General features: G+C 41.9%; 1 protein-coding gene and 1 long non-coding RNA gene across 8 annotated transcripts in view; one reads left to right on the top strand and one right to left on the bottom strand.

Moving 5' to 3' along the window:
* Positions 1–13,286, top strand: part of LOC133567960 (microtubule cross-linking factor 1) — a 128,297-nt gene that overhangs the window by 12,785 nt on the left and 102,226 nt on the right. For all 7 annotated transcript variants that reach the window (XR_009809513.1, XR_009809512.1, XR_009809514.1 and 4 more), the window contains exons 2-3: positions 3,104–3,328; positions 5,927–6,085. Coding sequence is in view for 4 of the 7 variants with exons in the window: in XM_061919610.1 (XP_061775594.1) it covers positions 3,104–3,328; positions 5,927–6,085 (384 nt within the window). In the remaining 3 variants the exon portion in view is untranslated. The remainder of the gene's footprint in view (positions 1–3,103; positions 3,329–5,926; positions 6,086–13,286) is intronic.
* On the bottom strand, positions 4,679–6,156 carry LOC133567962 (uncharacterized). The gene is made up of 2 exons (XR_009809515.1): positions 5,205–6,156; positions 4,679–4,896 (listed from the first exon to the last, which is right to left on the bottom strand). It is a non-coding gene; the product is annotated as an uncharacterized LOC133567962 (long non-coding RNA).

The raw sequence follows: 13,286 nt of genomic DNA, 5'->3' as shown, positions 1-13,286 counted from the left end.
TTTTTTGTTGTAAATTATGAGGTGTGTCTGTTATAATCATGGTTGTTTTTATAAATAATGACAGATGTGAACAAGAGCATGTTTTGTCTTTGTGTGACAGATATGTTTTTGCACACACTTTAGCAACACCAGCATAGCTACAGTGCTAACATTACCCTCACATTTTTACAGCAACATTGTGCTAAGTTAGCAGATAGTTGTCATTTTACCACTGGAGCATGTCGTCCATGAAGTGGTGGGTGTTTTCACAGGGCAGGCTACTTTTGCTCAGAGGTGACATCACGTCCATGAGCAGGGAGGCTTTTTTCCTTCATGATGTCACGGAATGAGGCAACTTGAAAAGCAAAAGTGTTTTTTCTCTCATAAGTGGAGAGAGAAGACAGATTTTTCTAACGTTTGGTGCTCATAAACAGGCCGTAGGGACGCATCTTACTGTTAGAAGTACAAGTGAAGTTGGCACATTGAGTAAATAAAAACAGAGTACAATGATTGGGAAATCCTTTTCACTCTATATTCAGTTGAACAGACCGCAAAGACAATATACTTAACGTTCGAAATTTGATGTCTGCAACATGTTTAAAAAAAGCTGGCACAGTTGGCAAAAAAGACTGAGAAATTGAAAAATGCTCACCAAACCATTTATTTGGAACATCCCACAGGTGTGCAGGCTAATTGGGAACAGGTGGGTGCCATGATTGGGTATAAAAGCAGCTTCCGTGAAATGCTCAGTCCTTCACAATCATGGATGGGGCGAGGGTCTCCACTTTGTGAACAAATGCATGAGCAAATAGTCAAACAGTTTTAGAACGACATTTCTCAATGAGCTATTGCAAGAAATTTAGGGATTTCACCATCTACGGTCTGTAATATCATCAAAAGGTTCAGAGAATCTGGAGAAATCACTCCACGTAAGCGATTATATTATGGACCTTCGATCCCTCAGCTGATAATACATCAAAAAGCGACATCAGTGTGTAAAGGATATCACCACATGGGCTCAGGAACACTTCGGAAAACCACTGTCAGTCACTATAGTTTGTCGCTACATCTGTATGTGCAAGTTAAAACGCTACGATGCAAAGTGAAAGTAATTTATCAACAACACCCAGAAACGCTGCCGGCTTTGCTGGACCTGAACTCATCAAAGATGGGCTGATGCAAAGTGGAAAAGTGTTCTGTGGTCTGACAAGTCCACATTTCAGATTTTTTGTGGAAACTGTGGATGTGGTATCCTCTGGACCAAAGAGGAAAATAACCATCCGGACTTTTATAGGCGCAAAGTTAAAAAAAACAGCATGTGTGATGGTATGGGAGTGTATTAGTATTCAAGGCATGGGTAACTTACACATGTGTGATGGTATGGGGGTGTATTAGTGCCCAAGGCATGGGTAACTTACACATCTGTGTAGGCACCATTAATGCTGATGTCCTATTCTGTGGTTTAGTTATGTTCTGTTTTGTTTTTGACTCCATTATCTCCTGTTTTTGCGCACCCTGGTTTGTTTTAGTTTACCTGACAACCATTAGTTTCACCTGCCTCATTTGTTTGAACTCACGCGCCTGTTGTTAATCATGTCACTATTTAAGCATGTCATTTTCTGTTGGTCGTTCTGGTGTCACCACTCTTGTTTTTTCTCTGTCCATGCCATAGTTGGTACTGATGTTCATTGTTCATGCTGCTTTGCTCATAGTTTATGTTTAAGTATTTGTTTTGTTCCCTGCGTTAAGTTTTGTGTCTCCACTGCGAGTGTCTCTTGTTTGTAGCTTTTGAGTTAAGATTAAAATCATGTATTTACCTTCACGCCATGTCCAGTCAATTTTCTTTGCATTCTGGGAAAAAAAAAAAAACACCACAGTCCTCGTTTTGACAGCTGAAAGGTACATGCAGGTTTTGCAGCAACATGTTTTCATCCAAGCAACGTTATCATTTGGTAGCGGTTTGTAGCTTACTGTCTTTTGTTCCCTGCTTCCAAGTTTATTTGTTCATAGCCAAGTTTGTTATCTGTCTCGTGCGCGCTTTTTGTTTGTACCCTTTTGGTTTTGTTCTTGTTTTAGTATCCATCATCATCCATCCATCATCTTCCGCTTATCCGAGGTCGGGTCGCGGGGGCAACAGCCTAAGCAGGGAAACCCAGACTTCCCTCTCCCCAGCCACTTCGTCTAGCTCTTCCCGGGGGATCCCGAGGCGTTCCCAGGCCAGCCGGGAGACATAGTCTTCCCAACGTGTCCTGGGTCTTCCCCGTGGCCTCCTACCGGTTGGACGTGCCCTAAACACCTCCCTAGGGAGGCGTTCGGGTTGCATCCTGACCAGATGCCCGAACCACCTCATCTGGCTCCTCTCCATGTGGAGGAGCAGCGGCTTTACTTTGAGTTCCTCCCGGATGGCAGAGCTTCTCACCCTATCTCTAAGGGAGAGACCCAAACTCATTTTGGCCGCTTGTACCCGTGATCTTGTCCTTTCGGTCATGACCCAAAGCTCATGACCATAGGTGAGGATGGGAACGTAGATCGACCGGTAAATTGAGAGCTTTGCCTTACGGCTCAGCTCCTTCTTCACCACAACGGACCGGTACAACGTCCGCATTACTGAAGACGCCGCACCCATTGTTTTAGTATTTAAAGATTAAATCATGTTTACATGGAGGATGCCTGCCTCCTTCTCTGCATCTCGGGGTTCGTCACAAACTAACTCTAACAAAGTCTGCACTTGTTTTTATCATTCATTTCCAAAGCTCAGCATTACTAATCAAAATGACCCCCCCCCCGCCACTACCCTCTTCCCAGCCCCTTCCAACTCCTCCAAGCCCCCCCATTCTTCCCATGGAGGTTGTTCCATACAGAAAAGGAGACAGTAATATTGTGGAATCAGTGAGAGATAAGATGCTTAGTTACATCATAAGCACTGCTGGAACTCAATAATCATATGAACGTATTAGCATAATCCTCTAAGGTACTCTTTATTCTACTCGGTTCTTGTCCAGTAGTGATCATCATTTGTTGAAAACATCACCGCATCAACTCTACAAACCACAATCTTCCATTCAGACATATTCTCTGTATTAAATACAATTGTTTCACTCCTGCGTCTTCTTGCCTTTTCCAGGACGAGGTGGAGGAGCTGCACGCCGAGATGGAGGAGCTGCGCGACACCTTCATGGACGAGGAGGTCTACCAGCTGCAGGAACTGCGGCGCGAGCTGGACCGCTCCAACAAGAACTGTCGCATCCTCCAGTACCGACTGAGGAAGGCGGAGCAGAAGAGTCTGCGGGTTGCACAGACGGGCCACGTGGATGGAGAGCTCCTACGCAGCCTGGAACAGGACCTCAAGGTGTATGTTGTTGTAGTTCAGTGCCATCACATGGACTTCATGCATTAGAAGCAGCTCTGCTTCAGGTTATGACCAAGTACTGCTGGGTTCTGTAGGGTGAAAGTCCGTAGACCACTCACATTGGATATATCAGTCTTAGGGATTGGAATCTAACATTTTTACAGCTAAGATCCCACTTTCTGCCTAATAATTAGGTTCATTTTCAATGAATGAATCAATCAATCAATGTTTATTTATACAGCCCCAAATCACAAATGTCTCAAAGGACTGCACAAATCATTACGACTACAACATCCTCGGAAGAACCCGCAAAAGGGCAAGGAAAACTCACACCTAGTGGGCAGGGAGAATTCACATCCAGTGGGACGCCAGTGACAATGCTGACTATGAGAAACCTTGGAGAGGACCTCAGATGTGGGCAACCCCCCCCCCCTCTAGGGGACCGAAAGCAATGGATGTCGAGCGGGTCTAACATGATACTGTGAAAGTTCAATCCATAGTGGCTCCAACACAGCCGCGAGAGTTCAGTTCAAAGCGGATCCAAGACAGCAGCGAGAGTCCCGTCCACAGGAAACCATCCCAAGCGGAGGCGGATCAGCAGCGTAGAGATGTCCCCAACTGATACACAGGCGAGCGGTCCATCCTGGGTCTCGACTCTGGACAGCCAGTACTTCATCCATGGTCATCGGACTGGACCCCCTCCACAAGGGAGGGGGGGACATAGGAGAAAAAAGAAAAGAAGCGGCAGATCAACTGGTCTAAAAAGGAGGTCTATTTAAAGGCTTTATGGTACTTTTAGCGATTTTTATTAGGAGACAAAAGGTGGATTAACATCAAATTAATTTTAGCTCAGGGGCCGCATGGAGAAAAATCTATTCCCAAGTGGGCCGTAATGGTAAAATCATGGCATTATCACTTAAAAATAAAGACAACTCCCAGTTGTTACTTTGGCCACAAATAAAACAAACACATTCTGAAAAAACGTACAAATCACAAATAATCATCTGGACCAGGGGTAGGGAACCTATGGCTCTAGAGCCAGATGTGGCTCTTTTGATGACTGCATCTGGCTCTCAGATAAATCTGAGCTGACGTTGCTTAACACGATAAGTAATGAATAATTCCACTTGTAATCACAGTGTTAAAAATAACGTTCAAAATATAAAACATTCTCATGCATTTTTAATCCATCCATCCATTTTGTACCGCACCTGTTCAAGAAGTTGCGTTAACGGTAAGAAGTTATTTATGTATTATTGGTTAGTGTGGGGCTTGCTCTTCAGACCCCCAAGCACCGACATGAGAGCCTGTTTCAGGGTTACAATATTGTTTTATTTTTCAATAAGTCTCTCAGTTGCTTTCTAGCAATTGTCTTTTTCTCTTTCGTTCTCGCTCGCGCTCTGGCTCCAGCCCCAACCCCGTCTCTCCTCCTGGCTGCTGCTTATAACAGAGCGACAGGTGATTAGATAACAAGGCCCAGGTGGGCCATCTACGCACCTGTCGCTGATTTTGAGGCCGGTCCTGGCAACATCCCGATTTGCTGAAGGCCCGCAGGCGACTTGTCGAGACTTTACAAAACAAGTAAAAAAAAATAAATACAAAAAATAGGGGTGTTTTATTTGATTTAAGCAGAATTATCTGCCAATAGAACAAGAACATTTGGCTTGTCAAGACTTTCCAAAACAAGTAAAATTAGCCAACCTCAATGAACCCCAAAATACCTTAAAATAAGTATATTCTCACTAATAAGTGAACTTTTCATGGTAGGAAAAAAAATAGAGACCTTTTTGCTGATTGTGTTGTTTTTTTCATGCTTGAAGTTAGACATTATTGTTTAAAAAAAGTAGTTTTCTACTTGTGTGTGTTAATGACACACCTTTGCAAGTTTATATTCTAGTTTCAAGCATCCATCCATCCATCCATTTCCTGCCGCTTGTCCCTTTCGAGGTCACGGGGTGTGCTGGAACCTATCTCAGCTGCATTCGGGCAGAAGGCGGTGTACACCCTGGACAAGTTGCCACCTCATCACAAATTTACACTTTTTATTAATACAGTACATATTCCGTACAATTGATCACTAAATGCTCACCTGTTCCCAATCAGCCTGTTCACCTGTGGGATGTTACAAATAAGTTTTTGATGAGCATTCTTCACCTTTTTTTGCCACTGAAGCCAGCTTTCTTGAAACATGTTGCAGGCATCCAATTCCAAGTGAGCTCTTATTTGCAAAATATAAAGTTTTCAGGTTCCAACGCCACATATCTTGTCTTTGCAGTCTATTCTATAATAATATAATGATATATGGATATAATGTTTTACACAATATAGCTCATCAAATCTCAGCAACAAGCTGTAATATCTTACTGACATCATTTAGGATCCAACCCCTTAAAACGAGTAAAACACTCTAACATAAAATCTGCTTAGTGAGAAGAATTATCTTATCAGACAGAAAATGAGCACATATCAGCCTTATTTGAGATATTTCATCTTACTTACATTTCAGTTTTTGCAGTGTGCTCCCAGTAATATGTAGTTTCATTGATGACTAGATGGAATAAAAAGTGAGGGCTGACCAAGCTGACTGTGCGTCCTCAGGTGGCCAAAGACGTCTCGGTGCGTCTCCACAACGAGTTGGAGAGCGTGGAGGACAAACGCAGTCGGGCCGAGGACGAGAACGAGCAGCTCCGCCAAAGGATCATCGAGGTGGAGATCTCCAAGCAGGCGCTGCACAACGAGCTGGAGCGTGCCAAAGAGGTGAGGACACAGGAGAAAATAACAACACATAAAGAGGAATACCTGGTAAGACTCTGAGAGAGGAGCGTTTAAGATTGCTCCTCAGAAGTAGGCAGAGGGGAAAGGAGAAAACATTCAACATTTTTCTTTTTGGGCGGGGATTGTTCTCCCTCAAGGTTTGTCCCAGAAAAACAAATATTCTTCTTCCTCCAAACACCACCCGTTGAGTTTATACCAAAATGGATACATGGATGATACAGCAGAGGATTGGGAGAATGTCATGTGGTCAGATGAAACCAAAATAGAACTTTTTGGTATAAACTCAACTCGTGGTGTTTGGAGGAAGAAGAATACTGAGTTGCATCCCAAGAACACCACACCTACTGTGAAGTATGGGGGTGGAAACATCATGCTTTGGGGCTGTTTTTCTGCTAAGGGGACAGGACGATTGATCCGTGTTAAGGAAAGAATGAATGGGGCCATGTATCCTGAGATTTGGAGCCAAAACCTCCTTCCATCAGTGAGAGCTTTGAATACTTATTTTCCACCAAATAATGTCTTTAAAATTCCTACATTGTGAATTCCTGGATTTTTTTTTTCACATTGTCTCTCCCAGTTGAAGTGTACCTATGATGAAAATGACAGACGTCTGTCATCATTTGAAGTGGGAGAACTTGCACAATCGCTGGCTGACTAAATACTTTTTTGCCCCACTGTATATATTTTATAACAATACACCTGCAACACACTTCACAACATGGGGGCCATTACCTCCCTTCTTGGCACTCAGCATCAAGGGTTGGAATTGGGGGTTAAATCACCAAAAATGATTCCCGGGCGTGGCCACCGCTGCTGCCCACTGCTCCCCTCACCTCCCAGGGGGTGAACAAGGGGATGGGTCAAATGCAGAGGACAAGTTTCACCACACCTAATTGGTACTTTAACTTTAACTTAACTTGCGGCCACCCTCAGTGTGACCTGTATGGCTGTTGACCAAGTATGCCTTGCATTCACTTGTGTGTGTGACAAGCCATAGATATTATGTGACTGGGACGGCACGCAAAGGAAGGGCCTTTAAGATTTATTGTCACTCTGTACTTCTCCCTATGGCCGTGTACCACTCCGTACACGGCCGATACCGATCGTTTCCGATATCACATATCGGCAGTTCGATATTATCGGACATCTCTAATTTTTACATAAATACCAATAATGGTTTAGAAAAAGGTGCATATTCTTTAAGTTTAAATAATAAGCAAATGTCATTGATAATAAGCAGACATATTGTTTTATTTCAAATGTCAATAAGGATGTTAGGAACATTCTCTTCAGAAGGTTCTCAGGACCTCTAAGCAGACATTTAAAGCACCAAAGTGAAGTTTCATCTTCAGCTCCTCTGCTTCTTCTGGTCTTCTTCTTCTCCTGCCGATGGAAGGAGAAAACGCTGAGGGAATGTCGTTGACCCAGTTAGTATCTGGCGCCGGTGGGACTCCCTCCAAGGGAGGAGAGGAAGGCGAGCGGGCGAGAGGAGAGACTCTGCCGCAGTGACACACATTCATCACTGCAGCGCCTGCATCTTCTCTTTAAATATGATGTACATACAACCCACTGCATGGTCGTCAGGGCACGCCTTTTCTAAAATGCTCACATCAGCACACCTGACTTTCAATTGGCTGCAGGTGGACTGTGTTCGCAGTCACACAAGGTGCAAAATAACAAAAGTACAAAGTTACACCAAAAATTGTTTTGCTTAAATCAATGAATCAATCAATGTTTATTTATTTAGCCCTGAATCACAAGTGTCTCAAAGGGCTGCACAAGCCACAACGACATCCTCGGTTCAGAGCCCACAATAGGGCAAGGAAAAACTCACCACCCAGTAGGACGTCAATGTGAATGACGATGAGAAACCTTGGAGAGGACCGCAGATGTTGGTGATGTCTTCCTTTGAGCGATATTTCCCGCATCTACTCTGTTTTAGTCATCAAGAATATTTCAGTCTGCAATGAGGTGGGGACTTGTCCAGGGTGTACCCCGCCTTATGCCCGATTGTAGCTGAGATAGGCACCAGCGACCCCAAAGGGAATAAGCGGTAGAAAATGGATGGAATATTTCAATTGTTTTTATCCTTCTTTGTGGGGACATTGTTGATTGTCATGTCATGTTCGGATGTACATTGTGGACGCCATCTTTGCTCCACAGTAAGTCTTTGCTGTCGTCCAGCATTCTGTTTTTGTTTATTTTGTAGCCAGTTCGGTTTTAGTTTCGTTCTGCATAGCCTTCCCTAAGCTTCAATGTCTTTTCTTAGTGGCACTCACCTTTTGTTTAGTTTTGGCTTAAGCATTAGACACCTTTTTACCTGCACCGTGCCTCCCGCTGTTTCTGACATCTACAAAGCTGTTATTGATTGATTGCAACTTTTATTAGTAGATTGCACAGTACAGTACATATTCCATACAATTGACCACTAAATGGTAACACCCCAATAAGTTTTTCAACTTGTTTAAGTCGGGGTCCACGTTAATCAATTAAGGGTACAAATAAGATACCTGCTGCCACCTACTGACATGGTATGGTATAACATGCTTACTCTGCCGAGCTCTAGACAACAGCGACACTCAACAATAACACATTACTTGGAGACTATAATTACTGGTTGGTAAAAAATATTTTTCACCCAAATAGGTGAAATTATATGATCTCCCACAGCACACCAGACTGTATCCCGCGGCACAGTGGTTGAAAAACACTGTTCTATATTACCAGTGTTGTCTATTGTGTTCATGTGATCTGTAAGCTCTTGTGTGTGTCCAGTCTGTTATTTTTAAGATAACGCTTTCAAAGTATTGCTTTGGACTGCGGGGGTGCAGTTTGAATGGCTTTTTTCTCCAAGTCCTTGAAATAACTACACTACAAGCTACACGGCAAAAATGTATCAAAGCAACAGTATTATTATTAGCATCAACAATAATAACAATATCAATAATACATTTTTATTGTTTTAAATCAAAATACAGTATATTCTTGAAAAAAGCTATTTAAAAAAATATATTAAATTTTTTAAAATTGATTCTCAAAATTTATGAATGGATTTACAATGGTAATAAATCATTTTTTGAGCACCCCTGGTATACTTTATATATCATCAAAATCCTTGAAAAAATTAAGAATATGTCTATTACTGTGCTGGTGGTGAGAGTTTTGTATTAAGTTTGGCTCAGTGCGCGACAAGAGATGCAGTGCAAAACTACAAGCCAATTATTAAAACTGCCAATCAAAACTGGGCATTAGAATTGAAGGTCTTCATGCTTTGGATCTTAAGTGTTGCTGCTGGTGGACTTAATGAGGTGTTCAGTGAGGGTTATCAATATCTAAACATTATGTCTAAGGAGTAAAATACTCTGTTCCTTTTCAGGTAAATGCATCTTAGCTTGCTTAAAATACAATAACAAAATAATAATATCTTTAATGCAAATTGAATCCAGTGGTTTTGTCGAAGGTGTAGCATTTATTCTTTCTAAAGGAGGGTTGATAATCCTTTAAAAGGGGAACTGCCCTTTTTTTTCTACGGTAAAATGTCATACAAAGTGCCCTGTCATGAACAGGGGGGGGGGGGGTTATGGTCCTAGACATGCAATCCTTATAGGACCATGAACTGTGTACACTGCAAAAACTGAAATCTAAGTAAGATGAAACATCTCAAATAAATGGGATATTTGCTTATTTTCTGTCTGATAAGATAATTCTTCTGACTAATGTTAGTGTTTTACTTGTTTTAAGGGTTTTGGTCCTAAATGATGTCAGTAAGATATTACAGCTTGTTGCTGAGATTTGATGAGCTATATTGAGTAAAACATGTTTGAAAGTAGAATATCAACTGTTGCAAAGCTGGGTCATCAACACTCACAAGTAGAAAAGTACTTTTTTAAAGTAATTTTAATTAATCATGACTTTGACACAATTAAATAAATGATAAATGGGTTGTACTTGTATAGCGCTTTTCTACCTTCAAGGTACTCAAAGCGCTTTGACACTACTTCCACATTTACCCATTCACACACACATTCACACACTGATGGAGGGAGCTGCCATGCAAGGCGCCAACCAGCACCCATCAGGAGCAAGGGTGATTGTGTCTCTTATTAAAACAGGTGACAGCCAAATGGACTTTGGTTTTATTTTCAATGAAACAATAGAATATACGCACTCATATGGTAGTACAGTTATTTGAGGGCGGTGTATATTGTAGCCCAGAAGACTTAGGGCTGCATGGGATTCTGGGTATTTGATCTGTTGTGTTTATGTTGTGCTGCGGTGCAGACGTTCTCCCAAAATGTGTTTGTCATTTTTGTTTGGTGTGGGTTCACATTGTGGTGCATATTTGTAACAGTGTTAAAGTTGTTTATACGGCCACCCTCAGTGTGACCTGTGTGGCTGTTGATCAACTATGTCTTGCAGTCGCGCATTGCGTCTACAGAGGTGAAATACAACATATGGCAGTGCCTCTAGGGTGCCCCCTTAATGTTGTTTCAATGAAATTCGGGAGAATGATTACCCCTGGAGTAGTATTGAAAAATTGGGAGTCTCCCGACGCTGTAAAACGGGATTCATATAAAACTTGCGGGCCGCACCAACATTAAATTTTCACATCAAGGCGGGGCCGCAAAATAACGATTTGCGGGCCGCAATTGGCTCGCGGGCTGTGTGTTTGAGACCCCTGCCGTAGATATTATGTGACTGGGCTAGCACGCAAAGGCAGTACCTTTAAGGTTTATTGGCACTCTGTACTTCTCCCTATGTCTGTGTACACAGCGGCGTCTTAAAAAGTCATACATTTTACTTTTTGAAACCGATACCGATAATTTTGAAACCAAAACCGGTAATTTCTGAGATTACATTTTAAAGCATTTATCAGCTGATTAAATCGGACATCTCTATTTTAACGCATTGATGCGTCAACATAGTTTGACCCGGCACTGCAGTTAGTGAGTCTGGTGGTGTAAAAAAGAAGTACAACTAATGAATGGGTACTTGTATGTATGATACCTGTTTTTACTGGCTTATTCCAACGCACGGTCCGGAAGTCGAGATTTGTGCTTTTCCTGGGACGGCGTCCATAAGAGAATTGAAAGCAGCGTCATCATGCTTGCATCAGGCCGGAGAGAAGAGCTGGCTGTGTTCAAAGTGTACTATTTCAAGACTTGAAGGCTGCGAAGAAGCTCTCCTCCGAGTGTTTCCTGCCGCACTGAGGCAGCCTTTGAAGACTTTTTACTGTGGTCATGTGACTTTGTGAGGAGGAGGAGGTGCAAATGTCATGATTAAATGATGACAGGGATGCTGCCTCCTCAACATGTCCTCCTTTGTCTCACTCTAACTGCCAAAGTGACCTTATTTTACAGTACAGATGTCCCATAATGGCTTTTTGGCCGATATTCCGACTCTTAATTACCGATTCCAATATCAACCGATATATACAGTGGTGGAATTAACACATTAGTATGCCTAATTTAGTTGGGATGCCCCGCTGGATGCATTAAACAATGTAACAAGGTTTTCCAAAATAAATCAACTCAAGTTATGGAAAAAAATGCCATATTTATTATTGAAGTCACAAAGTGCATTATTTTTTTTCAACATGCCTCAAAACAGCTGCTTGGAATTTGGGACATGCTCTCCCTGAAATAGCATGAGGAGGTTGAGGTGAGTAGGGTTGGGGGGGAAGAGTTGAGGTGGGGGGTAGCGGGATGTGTATATTGTAGCGTCCTGAAAGAGTTAGTGCAGCAAGGGTTTCTGGGTATTTGTTCTGTTGTGTTTACGTTGTGTATCGGTGCGGATGTTCTCCCGAAATGTGTTTGTCATTGTTGTTTGGTGTGGGTTCACAGTGTGGTGCATATTTCTAACAGTGTTCAAGTTGTTTATAAGGCCACCCTCAGAGTGACCTGTATGGCTGTTGACCAAGTATGCCTTGCATCCACTCGTGTGTGAGAAAAGCCGTGGATATTATGTGACTAGGTCGGCAAGCAAAGGCAGTACCTTTTAAGGTTTATTGGCGCTCTGTACTTCTCCCTACGTCTGTGTACACAGCAGTGTTTTAAAAAGTCATACATTTTACTTTTTGAAACCAACATGGATAATTTTAAAACTGATACCGATAATTATCTTTAGAAATTGGAATAAAAAATTCATTTAGTAGTATATATATATGTAGTCTTGATTGGATTATCCAGAGAATAGTGCTCGATACCGTGGTAGAGCGCAATATGTAGGTGTGGGAAAAATCACAAGACTACTTCATCTCTACAGAACTGTTTCATGAGGGGTTCCCTCAATCATCAGGAGATTTTAATGGAAGCATTCACATACAATGGTTTATAAAGGGCACAAAGTGGGTGGGTATAGGCAGGCGTAGGGTGTGGTGATTGGCTCATGTGTTACCTAGGAGGTGTTTCCGTCTGTGACGGCATGCTGATACAATTTCACAGCGCTTGTAGAGGGATGACAGGTCTGGGTGGTATATAATTAACAGTTTCTATTTTTAGCATAGGTTACATCTTTTATTACCACTGTTGTAAGGTGTGCTGGATGCAAGAATTTGCCATGTTATTGAATATTCAACATTATTGTCTTTGAGGTTCCAAATGTGTTTGCTGAGTTCTGTAGAATTCCGCAAAGTCTGGTTTCTAAAGGAGGCGTTGTGATTGCTCCATCTGCTTTTAAACGCTCCTTCGGTTGATCCTACGTACGTGTCGGATGTGTTAATGTCCTTGCGTGTTACCTTTGCTTGGTAAACAACCTTTACCAAGACCACAGACGGAAACGAGGTGTTTCCGTCCTGGGTAACACATGAGCCAATCACCACGCCCCTACGCCTGCCTGTACCCACCCACTCTGTACCCTATATAAACCATTGTATGTGAATGCTTCCATTAAATCTCCTGATGATTGAGGGAACCCCTCATGAAACAGTTCTGTAGAGATGAAGTCTTGTGATTTTTCCCACACCTACATATTATATATATATATATATCTATATATATATATATATATATATATATATATATATATATATATATATACATATTATATATATATATATATATATATATATATATATATATATATATATATATATATATATATATCGTAATTATATTATCCAGAGAATAGTGCTCGATACCGTGGTAGAGCGCAATATATGTATGTGTGGGAAAAATCACAAGAC

Source organism: Nerophis ophidion, linkage group LG14, assembly GCF_033978795.1.
Source record: "Nerophis ophidion isolate RoL-2023_Sa linkage group LG14, RoL_Noph_v1.0, whole genome shotgun sequence".
Taxonomy (NCBI): Eukaryota; Metazoa; Chordata; class Actinopteri; order Syngnathiformes; family Syngnathidae; genus Nerophis; species Nerophis ophidion.
The sequence above is the reverse complement of the archived record's forward strand: the minus strand, read 5'-3'. Positions and strand labels throughout refer to the sequence as shown.